The sequence below is a fragment of the Sceloporus occidentalis genome, unplaced genomic scaffold (genome assembly GCF_023333645.1).
Source record: "Sceloporus occidentalis isolate IW3139 unplaced genomic scaffold, rSceOcc1.0.p SCAF_1, whole genome shotgun sequence".
Classification (NCBI taxonomy): domain Eukaryota; kingdom Metazoa; phylum Chordata; class Lepidosauria; order Squamata; family Phrynosomatidae; genus Sceloporus; species Sceloporus occidentalis.
The window spans coordinates 101,247,297-101,266,674 of record NW_028316981.1 but is presented as its reverse complement, the minus strand read 5'-3'; the positions used below and the strand labels follow the sequence as shown (position 1 = coordinate 101,266,674).

The 19,378-nt window shown below is 40.2% G+C and overlaps 1 protein-coding gene across 3 annotated transcripts in view; it reads left to right on the top strand.

Moving 5' to 3' along the window:
• The window catches only part of KIF3A (kinesin family member 3A), a 43,403-nt gene that overhangs the window by 6,638 nt on the left and 17,387 nt on the right, over nucleotides 1-19,378 (top strand). For all 3 annotated transcript variants that reach the window (XM_089530797.1, XM_089530786.1, XM_089530805.1), the window contains exons 2-9: nucleotides 268-550; nucleotides 3,691-3,835; nucleotides 4,987-5,071; nucleotides 6,443-6,548; nucleotides 7,717-7,856; nucleotides 13,235-13,432; nucleotides 15,755-15,929; nucleotides 16,870-16,971. In XM_089530797.1, coding sequence (XP_089386923.1) covers nucleotides 268-550; nucleotides 3,691-3,835; nucleotides 4,987-5,071; nucleotides 6,443-6,548; nucleotides 7,717-7,856; nucleotides 13,235-13,432; nucleotides 15,755-15,929; nucleotides 16,870-16,971 — 1,234 coding nt within the window. The remainder of the gene's footprint in view (nucleotides 1-267; nucleotides 551-3,690; nucleotides 3,836-4,986; nucleotides 5,072-6,442; nucleotides 6,549-7,716; nucleotides 7,857-13,234; nucleotides 13,433-15,754; nucleotides 15,930-16,869; nucleotides 16,972-19,378) is intronic.

Here is a 19,378-nt window from a genome sequence, read left to right as displayed (position 1 = left end):
AAACACTTGTAAAAATAGCCTCATTGAGTACGAATACGTAACATACCACAATTGAATTCCATAAAATACCCCTCGAAACTTCCTTATAATTATGGCTTAACAAACTCTCACTGCAGGACTCATAATTTCTGAAAATGGATTAATGACCTTCACATAGCTTTTTTTTAAGTGGGTTTGTGCAATGTAGTTGCAGAACACTTTTACGAGACTCAGTTTTGTTCTTTGCTGTTTTATGAATTATAACTCATTGTTTATTTTTCTGTATAGATCAATAAATCAGAGAAGCCAGACAGGACAGACAATTCTGATAATGTCAAGGTGGTTGTTCGCTGCCGACCTTTCAATGAGCGAGAGAAGACAATGTGTTACAAGATGGCAGTTAATGTCGATGAAATGCGAGGCACGATTACTGTCCATAAAACAGATTCTTCCAATGAACCTCCAAAGACTTTTACATTTGATACTGTTTTTGGACCAGAAAGCAAGCAGCTTGATGTTTATAATTTAACTGCGAGGCCAATTATTGATTCTGTTTTGGAAGGATATAATGGTAAGTTGTTGATTTTTTGATACAAACAAATGATTTTTGTTAACTGTTACCACATTGACTTTGACTTATAGTGACTCTGTGAGTGAGAGGCACCCTTTTGTCCACAGCCCTGCTCACATCTTGCAGACTCAGGGCCATGGATTCTTTGATTGATTCTATCCATCTGTAATGCCGTCTGCCTACTGCCTTCTACCTTTCCAAGCATCATTCTCTTTTCTAGTGAGTCGTGTCTTCTCATGATGTGGCCAAAGTACAACAACCTAGACAAAAGCATATACAAGGATAAGACTGCAAATATCATTTGTAGTACACATTTCTGGTCAACTAAGGGCTGAATTAGATGGCCCGGAAGGAGTGAGCTCCAGCTGGCTGCAATTGCTCTGGGACTGTGGCAACCAGACAGTGTGGTCCCAAGTCTCCAGCAGGAGCAGATATAAATTGCTCCTTTTGCCTTAGGTGGCCTCGGAGTGGCTTCCTGCTGCTTCAGGGATGTGTGTCATCTAAACGCAACACCCTGAAGTGGCTAGAAGCCACTCTATTTGGCCTGTCTGTTTCGGGCCTAAGCTTTCTTCAGTAGGTATTAAAGACAACCTGTATTTCATTCAAAATTCAAAGGTATAGCTGTGTTAGTCTAGAAAATAAGTATTCAAAGAGTTCTTATAGGACCTTTGAGATAAATGAAAGAAAGAAGCATACGCTTTTGTAGACTTCAGCCTATTGCTCAGATACATGCAAATCTCATAATACCAACTTCTTTCTTTCAGTTAATCTCAGGTGCTACGAGATCCTTTGCATACTACTGGTCATACCTAGTGTTCTGTGTAATTACAGAACCCCAAATATTAATAAAATTGTTATTTTTGTGTGTATCTGCTTTTGTAATTAGCAGTGGGAAATCAACAGCAAAAAGGGATCAAATATAAAATTTATTTACATGTTCCTGTAAAAAACAGCTGATGGACTGGTGTCCTTCCAGTGGTAGTTGAAGCCTTTTCAACAGGCCTTTCAGAAATAATGGCTTGTGATGACAAGGCTCTTATTAATGTGTTGCATTGTCTATATTATTGCATTTTAAGTAAATAATTTAATTATATTGATCCATATGCTTTTCAGTGATGTGAACTTCTATCTGTTTCTCTTCTAAAGTTTGTAAGTTGCCTTGAGTCCCAGGTCTGGGAAAAAGGCAGGGTATAAATAAATTAATAGTAATGAGAAAAAGATTAAATATAAAAATATAGATAAACATTTCTCTGGTTGGAAATGAACTTTTCTGAGCTCTGCACTTAACAGAAAAAAAAGAATCTATATTTTAAAGACCACTTGGGATTTTAGTTTGTCCAGAGAATGTTTTCCAGGCTCTGCTCTGAACAGAAAAATTCACACTTTTTCTAGATTTGTTTTATCAGCAAACTCTGATTGTAACACATGGGAGTTAAGTCCAACCAAAGGACTTTTTCTGTGTAAAAATAAAGTTCGCAGAATACAGCTTTTAATGAGCTGCTTCCATTAAGCAATACCATTCCACTGGCCATGTCTTTTTTGAGTTGATGGGGAAAAGATAAATGAAAGGATGAAGGACTAGAGAATGATGGCAGGCAGATTTACAGGGTGGGGTAAAAAAGGATGAGAATCAGAGAAAGAGAGAGAAAAGAGAGATAGGTGAAATCAAAAGAGAAAGGTAACAGGTGCTCTAATAAGAGAGACAATTTTTGATTTAGCTGAGCGAGACTGTTATTTCACTCTACTGTACTTATCCTTATGTTAGCTCTCATTGAGATAGAAGGTCTCATACAACAGAGCTACCAGGAAATTAGAGTTAAAATGTAAAAATGACAAAGAGAGATTATCTTTGAAGACCAGTAAAAAGTTGTTTCTTTTGATAAATAATAGTTTAGACAAGTCTGGAGAGGAAGCATAACTGTTTTTGTGTTTATATGTTTGTTTGTTTTAATACTTGTATGTGTGTTTGTTGTAATAAAAGAATATTTTAAAAAGAAAGAAAAAAAGGAAACAAATGCCTAAGCAAAGTTAAAGAAGAAAGACAATCATAACACACTTTTTTCGAATAATGGTTGAACTACTGAGCCTCAGATCAAGAAAGGAAATTGCACTGTGATCCCAATCATTTATGGTAGAGTGAAGAAGGTGAGAACAGGACTGGAAAATTTACCAACGAGATAGGGAAAGCTGTAAAACAGCCCTCTTGTGTTGTATTCAATAATCCTCAGACAGCAACCTCAATATACCCCATACTGGTCACTCTCTCCTATTGAGTCTTGATACATACTGCCGGTTGAGAAATGTTGAGAAAGGGGAAAAGGTGGCAGCCAGGCAGAGAGCTTACAGCAGCTACTCCAAAGCAACCAGCAACAACAGTGGGAAGGGGGGGGGGGGGGGAGAAAGACATAGCAAAAACGCTTTTCAAGGTAGTGCTCTCTTCCTGAGACTTCCTACTCTTTCCCTGAGGACTAGAGAGAAGGGGCGAGGCTCTGAGATTGGAGAAGTCTATTGAAAATCTGTGGGTGTAGAGTTACTGGTATAGTTGGTGTGGACAAAAATGTTTCAGGCAGTCTCTTAAGCTGTTAAAAAAACAAGGAAGAGGTTTACTTTCTGTGTCTGTCACAGCAACACATGTTGTCTCAATAATTAACAGGATTTATTTTTCTAAAAATTAACTGAACTGATTCATGCCACCTAGACTGGAATGGAAAACACTTGCCTTTCTGCTTCTCATGTTTCATGTGGTAACACACCAAAAAACAAATATGTGGATTTTTGGATTTTATATGTGTTTTTATTGTGTGTTGCCTGGAGACCCGTTAGCTATGAGATCACGAGTATAGTTTAGTTGCATGTTTTTTAAATGTGTATTTTAGGGTAAAATGCATATAAAAACAAATGTAAATGAATGTAAATGAGCTTTTGATTATGTTTGCAATTGAAGCAGACCAGCAATAGATTGATCTGTCATCCCTATATGGAATTTCTGTTAGCTCCTTTATATCCCACTTCCAGTGTTGAGAGAAAGAGCTGCTGTTTATACTGTTCTTCCTTGAGAATATTGGTAGTGCTAAAGTAGGGCTAAAAGCCTTCTCTTCTCTGTTACTATGAGGCAATGTCTGTGTTGTCTTGTTTTGCAGGTACCATTTTTGCTTATGGACAGACTGGAACAGGAAAGACATTTACTATGGAAGGTGTCCGGGCTGTTCCAGAGCTCAGGGGAATCATCCCCAATTCTTTTGCTCATATATTTGGGCACATTGCAAAGGCTGAAGGGGATACAAGGTAAATCACTTACTTATCTCCTACCCCTGCACTTTAAATTTTTGTACATCATAAGAGGTTTGCTAGATCCCTCAAATAACTAATCAAGGATTCTATTTTCAGCACTGGCTAACCAAATAGTTTTTTTTTGGGGGGGGGGGTGTTTAGTGAGGGATCCTAGAGGTAGGGCATTAGAGCAGCAGTACGGTCATGTTTGTCTCCAGTATCTGATTTCCAAAGATCCATTTGCCTTGATAATAAGGCTTTGTTGAATGGATCAGTGGTATTAGGTTTAACTATCAATGGCATTTCAAAGTCTCTCCTCCTTGGATTTCTTCAGCTCCTATTAAAGCCAATGACCATCATGGGGCAGTGAATTTTGCAATGTAGAATTATTTTGTTTCTATATATTGAACAGTTGGTAGTGTATATCAGCAGAGCAGCATCCACCAGTGCAGAGTGAGCAGAAGATTTCAGGCGAGAGAATCTCCTTTTACCACCATTAAAATTTTAAGATCTTTCAGCAGGAATTTGAGATGAAATAAATTTAATTAAAGCTAAAACATTTGAGGCTAAATCCATTGTTTGCTCCAGCTAGAATAAGCCCATTGAAATAAATGGGACTTCTTAGTCATGACTCTTTTAAATCCCATTGATTACTTTACGTCTCCAGTAATCAGGGCTATCGGTGAACCAAATAATGTTTTTGAGTACAAGAACTGAACATTGTTCAGAGTCCTACATAGCAATCTATTCCTCATTTCTCAATTTCAGCAACATAATTTAGACAGGGAGAGGTTGATTTTTTGCTCTTGCAGAGTCAGAAGTCTTCACTAATCTGCTGCAAATCATTTTGAGATCTATTAGTAGATCTTAACCTACATTCTCTCCCTTCCTCCATAGTAGCATGACAGATTATTTCTGGAGCAGATTTGAAGGGATGTAGGGAGAGAAGGGGAAGGTCCTCCTAGTCACCTAATATTGTATCATTTTCATTGCATGGCCTCATTCAAGTAAGTTAAGAGTGAAAAAATGCACTCTATCTAATATGAAATGCATGCTTTTCTTATACAATGAGTGTAGATCCTCTTGTTAAATTTGGATCCCTTAATTCTTATTTTATGTGGTCAGATTTATTTTGATTATACTTTTGTTGTCCTTTTCAACATCAGGTTTTTGGTTCGAGTCTCTTATTTGGAAATCTACAATGAGGAAGTGCGTGACTTGCTGGGGAAGGACCAGACTCAGAGGCTAGAAGTAAGAACCAAACATTTGTAAATTGTTGCTTATATATGGGAAATGCTAAATATACCTGTGGGCATGGCATAACTGCTAAACTTTGAAGTATATTCTTATGCTTTTTTAAAGGTGGGGGAAGAGTGAGAGGGTTTGATGGAGAAGATTGTGCCAGTGTTTATCCCACCATCTAAGTAGAGGATGTAAATTAGATTTTTGTGGCAAAATTTAATGCATCTGTTTACTATCTGAAGCTGATGTAAAAGGTTATGCCTTTGCATATCTGTACAGTTTATGGATTCTGTTCCTAAACTGTCAAGTTTTGTTTCTAAAAGAAGCATACTTTTCCTATTTCATATATTTTTATTTATTAGTGCTTCAGGTCCATCATTTAGCTTTCTTGCCCTTTAAAATCCCATTGACTTTAATTCTGCCTTCTGTGTGTGTGCACGCTTTGAAAAAGGCTGGTTAGCTAGATTCTGGCAGCAAACTTCACAAGCTTATCTTACTCTGAATCTATTAAACTACTGCTGTTGTTCACACAGGAGCATCCAACTAGCATATCTCCTGAAATCCAAATACTATAGGAACCTGCATATGATCTAAAGTTTGCCAACTAGCACACTTATCTCTTTCATTTCAGAATTAGGAATGGAAATTAGCTACTAAGGATTGTTGTTGTTGTTGTGTGCATTCAAATCTTTTCTGACTTACTTCGAATCACGGGTTTTTCTTGAACAAGATTTGTTCAGAGGGGGTGTGCCCTTGCCTTCCTCTGAGAGTGAGCTTGTGTGACTTGCCCAAGGTCACTCAGTTGGCTTCCATGTCTCTGCAGGAATTTGAACCCTGGTCTCCAGAATTTTAGTCCAGTGCTGAAAATGTATACTTTGTTCCACTGTACTTTTCTAAAATTTATGACAAGCCCACTTGTTTCACTCTCTGCTTTGATATGCTTAATTTACTAAAGGTCTCTGTCTCCCCAATTTCCCTCTTCCAAGCTAATCATAAAAATACAGTAGGACTGATGTGATAGCTAAGCCTTTGTCACCCACATCATTTTTGGAAACAAACAACTTAGGCTAAAAGTTTGGTCACTTGGAATTAAATGACACTGAAATCCATTGGGCTTAGTTCTAAGTAGAATCTCATAATCAACATGCCTTGGTAGATGTTGGTAAAACATTGTAATATAAAGCAGCACGGTGGGAGGAGAGTGCAATTAATTTTCATGAATGTTCTCAAAACTTGGTTGTAGTTTACTGTGCTTGGAATTGAAGCACTTCTTTCACCTGTTAGTGTTATTTAATTCAAAAGGTACAGAGGGCAGCGTAGATAAACAGCCAAACACATTTTCAGTGCCTCCTGAAAATGACTGCCAGATTTGTTTTGTAGGTTAAAGAACGACCTGATGTAGGAGTTTACATCAAAGATCTTTCAGCTTATGTTGTGAACAATGCAGATGACATGGACAGAATTATGACACTTGGCCACAAAAATCGTAAGTTTCACAGCTCCATCTGATTGTTTTACATCCTGAATAGATTATTCTCATCTCCATTTTGTGTGGCCCCCTCACAATGGGTGGTTGAAGAACACAATCCACAATATTTACGGTGACTGATTGTCATTTCCAGTGTTGTCTGTTTTATACATACAATTCTGCATTTGTTTGAAGCAGTATCCTTAAATTTAAATAGTCAATTTAAATTCAGTTGTTGGAACTTATACAAAATTATTTGGGTGCTGTTTTTGACTATCGATGTCAGTTGTGTTTGAAATGTCATTTTCCTCTTCAGCATAGCAGAAGAAATTGCAGTTGGACTGCTCCTGGAAATCAAAATGATCAAAAAAGAGAGAGAGAGAGAAGAGGGAACCACCCACAGTTATGTGGTCATAGTTCACATCACCAAGCAGGTGCTTCTGTCCCAACAGCATGAAATAGCAGATTGGTGATTCACACCTGAAAAAGAAAATCAAACTGTCCCACCACAGATCCAGTTGCTGGATTATTTTCAGTGTGAAAAAAGTGAGAAATGGAAATGGCAAGGCATACCATGTACATCAGCTGGGTTGTCTCAAAGCCAACCATACTCTTCTGTGACCAAGAGTCCTAAAGAGTGACTGTAACACCTGCCTAGGATTTCCCTTAGTTCATTTCCCACCCTTCCTTCTGGAGTTCACGATTATGGATGTGATTTGAGAAAAGAGGTCTCTTGAGACAGGGCCCCAAGGTAACCTTGTGAATTTCCGAGGTGAGAGGGGACATGAACTTTATCACAGTGGAAATCTAGTAATGCACTGGATCTCTACAGATGGTATTTATGAAAAGGAAGGGAAATAGTAGCCAGTTTAGTTTAGGGAAAGCCTTTCTTTAAAATGGTTTTAACTTCCCATTCAGGTTGAATGTGTTTGCTGCATAGAGTGGATTTTGAACTACATAAAGGGTATCTCTTCATTTTCTATATAAATTTTGAGAACCACATTGAAATAAATGTATAGATTCTTGCTTTTATCTATGTGAAAACTGAATGAAAACAGCACGTTTGGAACATCAAAAATAATTTTGTAGTTCACCTACGCCAGTGTTTTCTTGTTATATCACAGATGATGTGTTAGAGATTTAATTTAAGGCTTTGTGTTTTTTTTTTACTTTTTTCTATCAATAGGTTCTGTTGGGGCAACTAATATGAATGAACATAGTTCCCGTTCCCATGCTATCTTTACAATAACAATTGAATGCAGTGAGAAAGGTGTGGATGGGAATATCCATGTGCGAATGGGCAAGCTGCACCTAGTAGATCTTGCGGTAAACTATTACATACACTTCTTACATGTAACCCTCATGACCTGATTTCTCTCAGGAGCCGAGATGCTGTCACAGGGCATTTCAGGGATTGATTCACACAGAATAATCCCATGCATTATTTCTGAGAAATCACTGCTGCAGTTTTTAGTAGGCAGGTGCGCATAAGATTGCAGCCTTAGGGCAATCTGGATAACCTTGGCAAGTTTGCCTAAACCAAGATGTAATTAATTAGGATCTAGCACTTAAGCAAACTACTTAAAAGTAGCAACACAAGATCCTCATATCTTGCTTCAAGATCCTCATATCTTTAAGGCCTGATCAGGACCATGGCTTTAGATCTCTTAAATTTTGCACTATTTAGTCTTAAGGTGTTTTCCAAAAACATTCACATTGCAGAAAGCAAGATTGTCAGTTTTCCTTCAAAAAACTCTTATTGGCTGATTGAAAAATGTGCTAGGTCCCCATAGACCAGCTGAGATTTTCTGTTCCTTCTGGAATATTTCTATTCCCCAGAGTTTATAATACTGTATCAGTTCCTTTGAAGTCATGAGATTCAGAAACACACACACACAAAAACCTAAGACTTTGTCTTCTGGCTTGTGAGCATTTCACAGTAATCCACATAATGACTTGCTTATTTTGTTCTCCCAGGGTTGGCGGGGGGAAGGCAGCTGTTTTAGCCCATTGCAAAAACAACAACAAAGAATCATGTGGTACCTTAAAAATAATCAAGTTCTACTTGTCATGAATGTTTGTGAATTGTACAGTCACCCCTCCTTTTTTGTGGAGGATGCGTTTCAGATCCAGTCTTCCTTGTTTCTTCAGCACAGGATGTGTAAACTCTGCGCTGCAGAAACATCGTGATGCCACCTGCTGTCTGGTTGGGCAGGCAGTGTACGCCGCTTTGGGGGTGGAGTCGGGGCGGGCAGGAGGCGGTTGTCATGCCCCCACACCACCCCAACACCAGCATTTCTTGCCGGTCTGTACAGCCCCATTATAAGTCTTTAAAGTGCCACAAACCCTTTATTACAGTTGGCCCTTCTTATAGACAGATTTGCCATCCGCGGATGTGACCATATGTGGATAGCAAATCGGGAAGTTGTCCCCAATGGTGGCGCGCGTGCACGCACGCCGCCATTAGGGACAATTCCCTTCTCCTCCCCTCCCCTCCCCTCTTCCCTTCCCTCCCTCGCTTCCCTCCTCCCTGCCTCCCTCCCTCCCTCCCTCTTACTTACCTTGAAGGTCTCCATTTGCTGCTGCCGCCGCCGCCATCGCAGGAAAGACTGGGTGGCGGCGGCGGCAGCAGAGGCCAAGCCCCGGCCCCCTCGCCGCCGCTGGAGAAGAACCCGATGGCGGTGCTGGAGGCCTCTTGGCCCCGAATAGCACCGCCACCGGACCTTTCCTGCAGTGGCAGTGAGGAGGCACAGCTGCCGTGCCGGAGGCCTTCAAGGCCTCCAGCGCCGGCATCCAGCCTCCTTGAGGCCTCCACCACTGAGGAAGGGCCAGATATCGGTGTTGGAGGCCAAGAGGCCCCAGCACCGATACCCGGCCCTTCTGCAGCTGCGGAGGCCTCGAGGAGGCCGGATGCTGGCTCTGGAGGCCTTGAAGGCCTCTGGCACTGCTGCCCTCTACGCCTCCTTTTCACAAGGAAATGCACGGAGGCGGTGAAGAGGAGGCACGGAGGGCGGCAGCGCCGGAGGCCTTCAAGACCCCCAGCACCGGCATCCTGCCTCCTTGAGGTCTCTGCCGCCGCTGGAGGCCTTGAAGGCCTCTGGCGCTGCTGCCCTCTGTGCCTCCTCTTTGCAAGGAAAAGCGAAGAGGAGGCGTGGAGGGCAGCAGCGCCAGAGGCCTTCAAGGCTTCCCGCACCATCACCCAGCCTCCTTGTCGCTGCCACCGCCGTGGAAGGGTCAGGTATTGGCGCTGGGGCCTCTTGGCCTCCAACACTGGTATTCGGCCCTTCCGCGGCGGTGGAGGCTGGATGCTGGCACTGGAGGCACTGGAGGCCTTGAAGGCCTCCGGCGCGGCGGCTATGCCTCCTTACCGCCGCCGCAGGAAAGGTCCGGGGGCGGTGCTGTTGGGGCCAAGAGGCCTCCAGCACCGCCATCAGGCCCTTCTCCGCCGGCGGCGAGGAGGCCGGGGCTTGGCCTCTGCAGCCGCCACCTCTGCCACCACCCGGCTTTTCCTGCGGCGGTGGCGGCAAATGGAGGCCTTGAAAGTAAGTAAGAGGGAGGGGAGGGAGGCAGGGAGGAGGGAAGCAAGGGTGGGAAGGGAGGAGGGGAGACCAGGGAGCTTTTGTTCTGAATGACAGTGCGCGTGCACACGCACTGCCTTTGGGAACAATTGAGACTTGAGCATACGCGGATTTTGGTATACACGGGGGGGTCTGGAACGGATCCCCCGCGTATACCAAGGGCCCACTGTATTTTTCTGTCATACTGAGCATTGGAAACACTTTAATGTAATAGAAACAATTCAGCTATGTACCAACTTTATATTTCCAACCCTCAGAACACATAGGCCTAAATGTAATTGCTAGAGATAACTAGAGTAAACCCATTGAAGTGTAAGAGAAGTATTAGTTTACCATTCAGCAACTGATTCAATAAAACTACTGTAGCTGGGATTAGCAATTCAGATTCAGGCCACAAGCATATCAAGCATTTGCTTGAAACGATAGTTTTCAAGCATTCTGTAGAGGAAAGATGGGTAACCGTGCAGGGCTCTCTTCCTGAACCCTCCACAGTCCATGTGCACACCCCAGATGACGCATGGGATTATATTCTCCTTTGGCCAAAACAGCAATTGTCACAACCCTTTTTCATATTTTCTTTAGGTACCTATTTTATTTGACGCTCTGTTTTTTTGTTACTGTCTTTCGTTTCAGTAGCAACCTGGTTTTCAGGCCTCTGGCTATGAGTGAAGTTTCTCTCTTTTGGTGACAGTTTTTCCACATAATATGCTACCTTACAAATGTCTTCCTTTTCTTTGACATTTTGTTCAGTACAATCCATCTGAAGGTGTTCTTTCCTTCCACATTTATAACAGATCATATTGTCAATAGTTTTTTCTGTTTGGATGACATTCTTTAGACCAGTTGTTTTTCTTAGTTACCTCATTCTGTCAGCCCCCCAATTTTTCCTCTCAGCTTTATTTTTGTCATGGTGCCAGGGTTTAGTATCTTTCCCTTCACCACATCTTTAGTTTAAGGCTTCCCAGTTTTCAGGGAGGTTTTTTTTTTATTACCATATTGTGTTTTAATTTCTGTTATCTTTTCTTCATATTCTTTTTAAAATAAATCTCGGCTAGGCTTCCGTTTCTTCAACTGTCTCTCAAGCTGCATTTGTCTTAGCAGTTCTTCATATTATTTTTTTCTTACTTCCCTCTCATGCTGCCACTGTTTTCCTTTTATTTTTTCCTGACATTTTGGTTTTCTTAACTCTCTCTTATCCTTTATCTTTAATTCTTTACAAGTTCTCTCAAAACTTCTGAAGGAGTCACTGCTATCTCCTTTATAAAATCTTGAGAGTCCTTTCATATCAATCTGAGGCAACCCATTTACCTCAGCAACCATTTGAATCTGAGGGAATTCATTTTCTATGTTTTTCATCCTAATTTGAAATTCTGTTTCTTTTTTGCTTTGCTCATTTTTAAGCCTGGTTAATTCTTTATCTCTTTCAATTTTGGCCATTTCGAGTTCTTTTTCTCTTTCAATTCTGGCTCATTATTCCTGGTACTGATGGACATTTGACTTTCTTAGGAGGCATTTTTATACTATTCCCCTACAATTACCTAAACTTTTTACCTCAGGAAATACTCTTGGCGATTCAGCTGTTTATTAAGGTGACCCTTGGTTCTTAATGGTAACTTAGTGATTTCTTACTTTACACCAAACTTTAACCTCAGAAATCACTTGTCTAAAATGTTTTTTCTTCAGTGTGCTCTTGCTTTAATACTTTTACAGATGTAATGGCTTTACCCACTCTCACTCTGTTGCTTTATCTCTGTTATTATTATTATTAACCTTTATTTATATAGCGCTGTTCTTCTCTAGTCCCCTACAATTACCTCAGCAATTTACCTCAGGGGCTAGTCTTAATATTTCTCTCCAGCGTGGTCAGTTTCAGCGTGATCTCTTACAAATTAACTTTCACAGTTACCTCAGAGATCACTCCCTTGACACCAACACCTATGTTTTAAACCTCTGAACTTTTTCTTTCTAAGTTCAGATCAAATTTTGGGTTTCTGGTAACTCGAACTCAGAACCCTCTCACACCAGTGTTTAATCACACCCTTAAGTACACCTCCCGCCACCTGATTTTCCATATCCCGACTCTGCCACCAAATTATGTCACAACCTTTTATTTCTAAACACTGTTCTTTTTGGTTGACAGCACCCTGGGCCTTTTCCTCCCACTGCTGTCACTAAATTATGTCAAGATGTTTTATTTGTATTCACTATTCTATTTGACTTGTGATCCTTCCACCTCTTTGTGACTGTCACTTTAACCCAAAAATATGTTTTGAATTGTTAGTAGTGTGGTAAACATTCAGGTTCCATACGAGTCTTTCTTGAACAACAAAATCTTTATTTAAACAGTTTAACAATGTTTTACATATTGAACTGTTCTATACACTTGTTACTGTAATGGTTTCTTTTATACACACTCTAGAGCAAATTAGTTATTTTTACTTAAAATTCGTACAATCTTTGTATTATGTTCCCTTCTCAAACTTATTTCTACATTAGCCAACCAGGCTAACTAGGTTCCACAGGATATCCCACTCCAGCAACTCTCTCTCTCAGAGTTCTGGATGTGTACCGATAGGGAGCCCCTCACTTTTTGGACTCTATCCCTAACTGTCCCTGGCTGGCCCATTTCTGTCAGCTCTCCACACAGTCAGCAGTGATATTGTAGACAATGAAGCGAGATCTATTGTTGGGAGATTTCAAAGCCTTGAGTATGGAGCTTAGTATTGGTGTTCATTTTCACATGTTTGGAGTGGCTAGTGTGTGAATATGGGATACAAATCTCCCATAAGTCACACCAAAAGTTAGAAAGGGGGAACTTGGGGACTGGCAGTGGGCTTCAGAGTCCCCAGAAGTGAAATCCGCAGGACTCCTGTTGCTTGCAGTCCACACTTTCTCCACCCCTGCTGTAGAGACATTTTTTAAAATGCTAGATTCCTTGCAGAAGGAATCTTTCCCAGAGTTGTAGGTTCTGGCATCACTGTTAGCTTCTGAATTAATCAAGGTGTATCCCTTCTTTAATGGAAGCAAGAAACTGTCTCTGTCCCTTTTGCACTGTCCTTCATTATGTGTTGTGTTTGGTATCTTTCAGCCTTTCTAATTCTCTTCCTCTCTTCCCCCCACCACAAGGGATCAGAAAGGCAAGCAAAAACTGGAGCCACTGGGCAACGACTGAAAGAAGCTACAAAAATCAACCTTTCTCTCTCTACTCTTGGGAATGTGATTTCTGCACTGGTGGATGGAAAGAGCACTCATGTGCCTTACCGTAACTCCAAGCTCACTCGACTGCTACAAGATTCTCTTGGGGGCAACTCAAAGACTATGATGGTAATAATGAGAGAGCCATGTGCAATCTCATAGCTGCCAAGGGGTTCTGGACAGCAGAATTACTTGATGTAATATACTGTATATACTTGAATATAAGTTGACCTCATGTATAAGTCAAAGGTGTGTTTTGAGACCAAAATTATGGATTTTGATATGACTGGTGGATAAGTCGAGGGTAAAACTTAGGAGCACAAAGCAAAGCATTTGAAGGATGAAGCAAAGGAAAACAATGCCAAGGAGCTTAGAAAATTCCAGCAGGCATAACTGTTTGGGTTCACACTAAAGTCTGGATGGATGAGAGAATAGAGGGGTGTCAGTGCTTCCAGGACAAATTACACTCTTGCCTTTTACCAGGGGATGATTCCCTTTTTTTAATGAGAGTTAAAGTCCAGTACCTACACTGACCTATGGATAAGCCAACTCAGTTTTTTGGGGTCAATTTTTTGACCTAAATTTCTAGACTTATATACATGAGTATATTCAGTATGCTGCTATTCCTGTTACTTTTTTATGATGAATATCATTGCCATCCCTGTTCAGGATTACTTATACTGTAACACCTCTCCATTTTGCCCTCATAGTAACTCTGTAAAGTGGGTTAGGCTGACAGATAGTAACTAGTCTAAAGTGCCATCTTCATTGCTTCACAGTGATCTTCATAGCTGAGCAAGGATCAGATAATTTATCTTATCCAACAGAATAGCACATATGGGATATCATTTGGAAGATGTGCGTTGTAAAGGGAGGTGGGGGAAATGTATGATGTCCCTCCCTGCTTTTGGTCACAAAAGTAAAATTCAGCAGAAAAATTCCTATAATACAGTAGATCCCTCAGTTTCTGCTGGGGTTGGTTCCAGGAGCTCCCATGGATACCAGAATCTGTGGATCTCGGAGTGTAGTGGAGTCTCCTTTCTTAGAGGTCTTCAAACAGAGGCTGGATGGCCATCTGTCAGGGATGCTTTGATTGTGATTTCCTGCATGGCAGAATGGGGTTGGACTGGATGGCCCTTGTGGTATCTTCCAACTCTACGATTCTATGATTCTATGGATGTACAAGTCCCATTATATACAATGGCATAGTAAAATGGCATCCCTTATATAAAGCAGCAAATACAAGGTTTTCTTTTTTGAATTTTTGTGTTCGTCTGTGAATATGTTTGAACCATGGTTGGTTGATTCTGTGAATGCTGAATCTGTGGATATGGAGGGTGGACGGTAAAAGAATATTATTAGCCTATTTTTGCACATTTTTATGCTAACATTCCCTTTATATGATTACAAGCTTCTTTAGTGAGTAGTGAAACACACACTGACAAAACAGATAACTTTATGGAAGAGCTGTTTTTCTTACATAATATGCTTCCAAACTGGATGTTTTAGTTCAAACTTTAAAAGAACTGTCCAGGAAGCTGAACTGACATTTTTCTATACCTGCCTTTTCTGTTTCATTACATAAGGTTCTGCTCTTAGAGAACACATTCACTATTTCTATAAAGGATTTGTACTCTTCTTCCTGTTATCTGTTACATTAAACTATATGACTGCAGTCTGATGAGACAGACTTGTAAGATATAGGTTTCTTTTTGAAAATCAAGGAATATAAAAGACCAAGCAGACAAAAGACTTCTGTGTTGGAGAAGAAACTCTACAAGAGCATCAGTGGTCTTGGCTTTGGTGTGGATGTTCTGTGAACAGAGGAAAGTGGAAGTAGATGTCTAAACTGCTCATCACATGTTTGTTGGAGAGGAGATTGATGCCTAAACGTAGCAATGACCAGTTTTTTGTTCTGGAATGGGGTTTACAAGGCAGTCTCATTCTCAGTTCTAGAGCCCACATATTCTGGTCACATGTAGGAAACAGTTGGATTCAGTAGTGAGGCATGAATTTGTCATGGGAGAGGACTCCACTCAAACCTTGGATGAGCTGCTTATGACTAGATTTGATATATAGTTTTACCGTAACTGTGACCACAATATGTTTTTTATATGATTTGAATAGGTATATCCTCTCTTATTGCCAAAATTTCAGGGCAGGTTACAGCCAATAGAACAGCTTAAAAATAATAATAGTAGTTTGAACATTTAAGACACATCACACCCACAGACCATTTGACCAAGCAGAGATCAGTGAAATTTGACAACTTGATTGAATAACCAAGTTTTAACTTGGCACTGAAATGAGTTCACAATTTGTATCAGCTCTACAAAGGGAGGGCTTTTCACAGCTGGACATTGGACTGTCCCTGGTTTGTCCTAAATTGAAGTTTGTTTGATTTCTCCTTATTATAAATCCTTAACTATATAACTTGATCTTTTGGCTTAGTGTGCAAACATTGGCCCAGCAGATTATAATTATGATGAGACTATCAGCACTCTGCGATATGCTAACCGTGCCAAGAACATCAAGAATAAAGCTAGAATTAATGAAGATCCAAAGGATGCCTTACTTCGCCAATTTCAGAAAGAAATAGAAGAGCTTAAGAAAAAGCTGGAGGAAGGTAACCTGCTGAGTTTCTTGAGTGCTACAAATAGGTAGTGAAAACAGCTATCAGCACTGATAATATTTTCAAAGTTTATTTTATTTCTATGCCACTTTACTCCCAGAAAGGACCCAAGGTGACTCACAAAGTTCTCCATAGAAAGAGGAATTATGATTGTGAAATAATTTTCTTGAATGTTTTTGTCCTGCTCCCCTTGCAGGCGCTCAGGGTGGTACCTTTAATCGTCAGAACATTCTTGTGAGGTGGGTTAGGCTGTAAGATAGTGTCATCCTTGTGCTTTATAACTGAGGAGAGTGTTTTAACCTGCACTTTTCTTAATCTGAGTCCAGTACTCTAGCTCTCTACTGGACTTGTTCTCGTCTTCAGATGAGAATTTAACAGCTTTCCATAAAAGATTACATCTGGCCACACAATGGTACTTGCAGCTCGTACTGGATTGCAAATCTCAACTTGTCTTCTTACTTACTTTAGACTTGCTTACAGTTAATGTAAACTAAAGCAAACTAGATTTGATGTATGTATGTATGATACATAATGAGTTAACTCAATATACAATTTGTAAGAGCAGAAAATATTTGCATTATTCACCTTAAGGTACATGAATAATAATTAGTACCAGACTTTCCTTGTTAGTCTTTTATGCCACCTGGTTTAGAAACCTTCTGTCTATCAGGGTACATTGCCCAAAATTTTATTTTGGATCACACCTTCTAGTATCCCCTGGTCATTATGGTGGTCTTTGTGTCCGGGGAATTCTGGTATTTATAGGCAGAAGAAGAAACTTTTCCAAGCTTTGAACATAACAAAGTCTGTTAGGCCCCATAAAGATAATTTAAAATTCCATAGGTTAGCTTTTGTTGAAAAGTGTCTGGTTTTTTGTTTGTTTGTTTGTTTGTTTTTTGGATAAGACTGTTAAGTAAACACACTAATACTTCAGGGGAAGAGATTTCTGGCTCAGAGACCAGCGGCTCTGAAGAGGAGGAAGATGAGGATGATGGGGAGATTGGTGAAGATGGAGAAAAGCGAAAAAAACGAAGGGGTAAGATGCTGAGAAAGTAACTGCACCTTCCTTTTTTAACATTACAGTTAATGTTACTTGTTGCAATTACTGTGCCCCCTTTAGAAATATTTATTTATTATTTATTTAGTTTGTATCCTTCCATTCCCTTGGCACAAAACTTTAGATAGCTTGCAACACATACCTTTCCCCCTGGGTGTGTTATTTGTGCTTATGGAAGTTTTCTTGAGGACAGAGTTACTAAATGTCAGAATGGTGTTCTTAGTTCAAAAGTCTGTTAGTTCTTTCTTGGGGTATAGGTGTGGGTGTGTTAGGTGACTGTTGGTTCACCTATGTACCTTCCCTGCTTTATTCAGCTCTAGAAATTGAATTGAATTCTATAGGGTGAATACAGAACTCATGATCCTTCACATATTGTTGAACTGTAACCCTCATCATTCTTGGTATTGGCCAAGTTGGCAGGGCTAATGGGAGTTCAGTCCAACAACATCTGGAGGCCTTTGGCTTCTGCACTCCTGCTACAAATAGATTTCAGTCAAGGCTAATGTATTATCTTCCTGTTTTGCTACCAAGGTGGTTGCTATACTGTCTCAGTATTTAGCACAGAGATTTGTACTTCAGGATATACACCACTGAAAAATAAACAGTCCTGAAAATATTACAGAGTAACCTGTGTAGAAATGAGTTGGACTTAGTTCAACTAATGCATTTTCAATGCCTAAATTAGGATTGTATAGCCGGAGAGGTACAGCTGAACAGACTTTGCAAAAGCAGACTTGTATCCGCTTTAATTTTGCTTTTCAGAGGAAAATTTCTGCAGATCACTTACATTTTACTTCTAAAAATACATAGTGCCCTTCATATTGGAAGTTTGTTTGAAGAAAAAGTCTGCAAGATGTTAAATATTCAGTTTAGTTTAATTGTTTTTTCCTTATTTGTGGGAGCTAAAAGGTAAATAAGGCACCAGATTGCATCTGATATTGGAAGGAAAGCAGGGTTAGTCCTGGTTAGTGCTTGATTGGGAAACTGCCAATGATAAAAAAAAAAAAAAATCCATAGTATCTGAATGTTAAAATAATGACTTTGTATGTAGAATAGATAAATGGGCTGTTCTGTCTAATGATTTTTTTTCTCTTGGTGAATAACTTCTGTGGGTTTCTCTGTGTGTGGCAATATCAGAGCCTTCAAGCTCTTGTGCTTCTTCATTTTTCAGGCATGACACTTAGGACTGGGAATAGCAGGCCAATTATCTTGTATTTCTTTCAGCACGGGTTCAGTTCAGTATTGCTTAAGACGCTGAGTCTGTCGACTGCAAGATCAGCAGGTTGGCAGTTGAAGGCCCAAGTGATTCATAATGGGGTGAGCTGCCATCACTAGTCCCAGCTTCTGCCAACCTAGAAGTTCAAAAGCATGTAAAAGTGCAAGTAGATAAATAAATATCACTTTGGTAGGAAGGTAACAGCAGTCTGTGCAGTCATGTCTCCACATGACCCACAGAGTAGTCTTTGGTAATACGGGCTCTTTGGCTTAGTAATGAAGATGAACACCTCCCCCTACAGTCGGACACAACAACCTTGTCAAAGGGGAATCCTTTAACTTTACCGTTATGGTAGCAATACAACACATATTTTGGGTAAGGGAAAGTCCATGGTTATTGAAATGCAGGATCTCTTGATTTGGATGTTGTCACATGTGTTCAGTGAGGTAATACATGAGCCTGAGAATTCCTGATGTCATCATGCATTGTGTCTTGCAGCCAGGGGAATGCACAAGCACACACTATCTGCTTAAATAATGGCTAATACATGGGACTCCACATTTCTGTATTATGAATTTACAGGCACCTTATCTGTTAAGATTCCTTCCATGGGTTTATGTCTTCTGTTTATAGCTGTGTGCTACTCAGTCTGTAGGTTTGCAGAGTTGGTCTTCTCCCTTCTGGAATGGTGGTCTGACATACTATCTTTATTCTCCTTGTGCCACAATGAACAAGTAATAAAATTTTTGACAATTGTCTTGGTTGCAGGTAAGAGAAGCAAGTGTTCAAGCTCTCTGTTATGTTAGTTTTGTTCTCATTTAGAACAGTGAGGTAAACTCAAATTCTTTGAGGGGAGGCGGCTGGGACAGGAGAAGAATAACTTTCAGTGGCCCATCCTACCACCCATCCAGTTCAGTTTGTAGCTGCTAATCATGAGCTTCATTGTGTCAGACAAGAAACTAGCCCAGATGACAGCAACTGATGTTACTCGAGTGGTCAAAAGATACCCTTGAGAGGAGAGTACTGTAATTACACCCTTGATCCACTTGTTACTGTAACTTTCATTTAAAAATTAGTTCTTAAAAGAAGTTCTTGTTTAAATTCTGTTTCCAGAAGATGCAGGAAGATGCATATGGGACTCAAGGTCATGTCATGTCATTCAGAAGAATT